Source organism: Ziziphus jujuba, chromosome 9, assembly GCF_031755915.1.
Source record: "Ziziphus jujuba cultivar Dongzao chromosome 9, ASM3175591v1".
Lineage (NCBI taxonomy): Eukaryota > Viridiplantae > Streptophyta > Magnoliopsida > Rosales > Rhamnaceae > Ziziphus > Ziziphus jujuba.
This window is the reverse complement of record NC_083387.1, coordinates 28,568,235-28,572,068: the sequence shown is the minus strand read 5'-3', so window position 1 is coordinate 28,572,068 and position 3,834 is coordinate 28,568,235. Positions and strand designations below refer to the sequence as shown.

Below are 3,834 nucleotides of genomic sequence, written 5' to 3'. Positions count from 1 at the left end.
GGCTTTTCAAGTTGACAATGTTCGTTGGGAGAAGCCTTGTCAAATAATTCATAGATAAATTAAAAGCCACCAATTTTACGAGCCTTATTAGCTCCTTCGGAATCTCACCTGAGAAGTTATAATTAGAGAGATTAAAGCTGTTAACAATCGACAAGGTGGCGTACATATATTATATCGTTCTTCCTTTTGCCACTATCTTGAAACTTCCATTGACTAATGCTGTATCAGTATCTCATACCACTCAGAATGCCAATGCAATCTGGCATATGACCTGACAGAGAATTGTAAGAGAGATCCAATATATGAAGATTGGCAAGGCTGTAAAACGTCAAAGGAATGTCTCCGGTGAAGAAGTTGGACCGCATGCGTAAAATCAATAAATTTGGCATGGTTTCTCCTATCCATGATGGAAGTTTCCTAGAAAATTTGTTGTCACCAAGATCAAGACTAGCCAAGCTTGTGCAGTTTTTCAAATAGGAAGGAAGTTGACCTGAAAGCCCGTTGTTAGAGAGAACTAAAAATTCGAGAAAATGAAGATTACCTATTGAGCTTGGGACTATTCCACAGATATGGTTGTTAGAGAGATCAAGGCTGCTGACATATTGTGTGGTGATGGTGGAATTGGTATTTGACACTGTATTTCTTGCAAACATTAATCCAAAGTATGTTACGTCGTATAGACCTTTCTTCATAAATATCGATTCTAATTTCATGCCACCTAGATTACCAATTCAATGTGGAATATGACCAGAAAAACTATTGTGTGAGAGATCTTATATGTGAAGATTGGAAAGGCTACAGAGTTTTGAAGGAATATTTCCAGTAAAGAAATTGGCCTTCAAGCGTAGAATCAACAATGCAGTCATGCTTCCTATCCAAACTGGAAGTTTCCCAAAAAATTTGTTATAACTAAGAATAATATTTACCATCTTAAAGTAGTTTCTAAAGGAAGGAAGTTCACCAGAGAAATTGTTGCTTAGGATACTCAAATATTGAAGATGACTGAGTGAATCAATTGATCTTGGGATTGTTCCAAATAGACTATTATTTGACGTGTCTATAAACTCCAGGAAGGGTAAATTTTCCCAGAGCTGAAGAACTTGACCAGATAATTTATTGTTGGAGATAACAAAGACTGTCAATTTGGATAGATTTTCTATAGACAAAGGGATGCTTCTAGTTAGAGAGTTAAAGGAGAAGTCTAAAGTGGAGAGCAATGGCATTGCTTCAAAAACTGATTAATACTCAAATACAAAGTGGTAATGTTTGATGCCAAGACTGGGAAGAGGCCATCAAAATGATTTGAAATCAAATACATAGATGAATGTTTGTTGAAACTTAATGAGCTGAACACTCTGCCACCTATGTTATTATAAGAGAGATCTAGCATATCTAGTTTCACATCCATTTGCCAAAACCAATTTGGAATGGTGTCTGAAATTGAGGCATTGATGAGTGACAAAGTGCTCAGCTCATCTTGATTCTGAAGCCATGTGGGAAATTTAGGACCTAGTTGGCACGACTTGATGGAGAGATATTTGAGCTTAAAAGGAGGTATCCAGTCAAAGCTAATGTTGAAAACCAAAGAAATATTGTTTGGAGATTGGTTAGAACAACTGATTACCAACTTCTTCAAGCCAGAAAGGTTCATCAAATGAGCTTCAGTTAAGATTCCTTCCCATATGCTCTCCGAGATATCCAACACAACCAACTTTGAAAGTTGTCCAAGATTTTCTGGTATTATACTCATCCGGTTATCTCCTAGTAAAATCTTTTGCAAAGATTTTAAGTTTCCAATAGAGCATGGAAGTAAGCGTTGTAAAGAGTTGTTCGACAGTCGAAGGAATCTTAAGCTCTTAATATATCCCAAAGCATCGGGCAGTTTTCCCATTACTCCATTGTCTCCCAAATCCAAAGTCTCCAACTTGTTACTAAAGCATTCAGACAAACTGTCAAAATAATCAACTATTTCACCAAAGATTTTATTATCATAAAGCTCCATAGAGCGCAAATTGCATAACTTTCCCAAGTTTCTTGATAACTTACCCCCAATGGAATTTCCTGACAAGTCAAGCCTTTCAAGAAAAGCTAGATTAGATATTGCATCAGGAATTTCTCCATGGAAATGGTTGTTACTGAGGTCAAGCTTAACTAGGCTTCTAAGATTGAACAACCAATCTGGTATTGTGGATTTGAAACCATTGTTTGAGAGATCAAGCACGGAAAGAGAGGTGAAATGAAAAGGAAGGGTCAAAGGCCGATCAGAAAGTTGACAGCTGGGTAAGTGTAATTCCAGGATCGATGGGATCCTACTAACAGTTTGGAGCAAATATGTTGCAGACATGGTCGGGTCCCAACCTCCCAAGTGAAGGTATTTAAAGAAGAAAGACCAGAAAGCCATGTTATGCTACTCTTATATCACTGAAAGAAATGGTTGTGGTTGAGATCTAGATAATACATTCTTGAAAGATTTCCAAGACTTGGAGGAATAGTTCCAACAAAACATGCACCAGAAAGGTTGAGATATCTCAAGTTCTGTAGTGATCCAATAAAAGAAGGAATTTGGGAACCTCCGAAATCATTCATGCTCATGTCCAAGAAATTTTAATCTTTCAAAACAGGCAAAGAAGGATCGATCTTACCACCTAAACTCGTGATTGTTCCATGACCATCCAAACCATCTGGAAAGCAGTTGCGAAGTTTGAGCTCAACAACATGTCCAGTTCCATTGTTGCAGCTTACTCCTTCCCATTTACAGCAATCTTCTCCCACCCAAGATGAAAGTCTGCCTGAAGGATCTGTTAGGCCGTCTTTCAACAGGAGAAGAGCTTTCCTCTCATCGTCAATGCATACCACATCATGATCTCCAAAGCAGAAGCAGATTTTGCCAAGGAACAGAATTCCACTCAGAATAAGAAGTGAAAGAGGTTGATAGAAATGAGTATTAGTGCTTTTACCCATTTTGTAATGCATTCATTAGGATGCTGTATAGAATGCTAACTGATGCTGCTATTAATATAAAGACCATCGTGCTGTGCTCTGTTCATTTAGAGAAAAAAGAGTCCAAATTCTACCTACTCTTTACATATATGTTTTGTTAATCCGTTGTTGTTCCATAACATTGCAAAAAACTGACCCCAGATGACGGTAATGGAAGCATAAGAAGTTCAGCTATGTGTCTTACTAATTTTCTAGAGAAGTCTAACTGACGCCACTATAATTACAGAAAACGTTATCGTGGTCTGTGCATGACCAACCTTGGAAAGTCCAAAATGGTAGTCCTTCCTCTTGCTTTGTAGTCTTTCAACTTTGGCTTTTTGTTTTTGTTTCTTCATTTCTTATCAATCTTGCGATGGCTTCCACTCAATAATGCTAACATTATTTGCATATTGAATTGGCAGCATGACAAAATATATATATAATTGAGCGTTGAAAAAGAGTTTGGTTCAGGATTTTTGAAATGACATAATTAACAATTTTATTTTCAAAATACTCAATTCAATTTATTTTAATTTTGTACAGTGTTTGGGCTAATTTGAAAATTTATTAGAGATGCAGATATAATTGAACTAAAGTGACATGGAAAAGCTTGTTTGACGTAGGATGTAAAAAATTTAATAGTTTGGAGCCCGAAGTAAAAAAAATTGTCATAATTAAAAGGATGAAATGATAAAAAAAATTGTCATAATTAAAAGGATGAAATGATATCAATTTTTAAAATAAAATTATGATAATATAATTAGTTGTAATATTTTATTATAGATATGAACATATGTAACAGCCCAGACCATCCGCATCAGGATATTGTCCTCTTTGGCCCAGGGTTCACACCCT

The 3,834-nt window shown here is 36.3% G+C and overlaps 1 protein-coding gene across 1 annotated transcript; it reads right to left on the bottom strand.

Moving 5' to 3' along the window:
- Positions 1-1,201: 1,201 nt before the first annotated feature.
- Positions 1,202-2,344, bottom strand: LOC107434584 (receptor-like protein EIX1). The gene has a single exon (XM_016046063.3). The coding sequence runs from the start codon at positions 2,342-2,344 to the stop codon at positions 1,202-1,204; it is 1,143 nt and encodes a 380-aa protein (XP_015901549.3).
- Between the last annotated feature and the right edge of the window lie 1,490 nt (positions 2,345-3,834).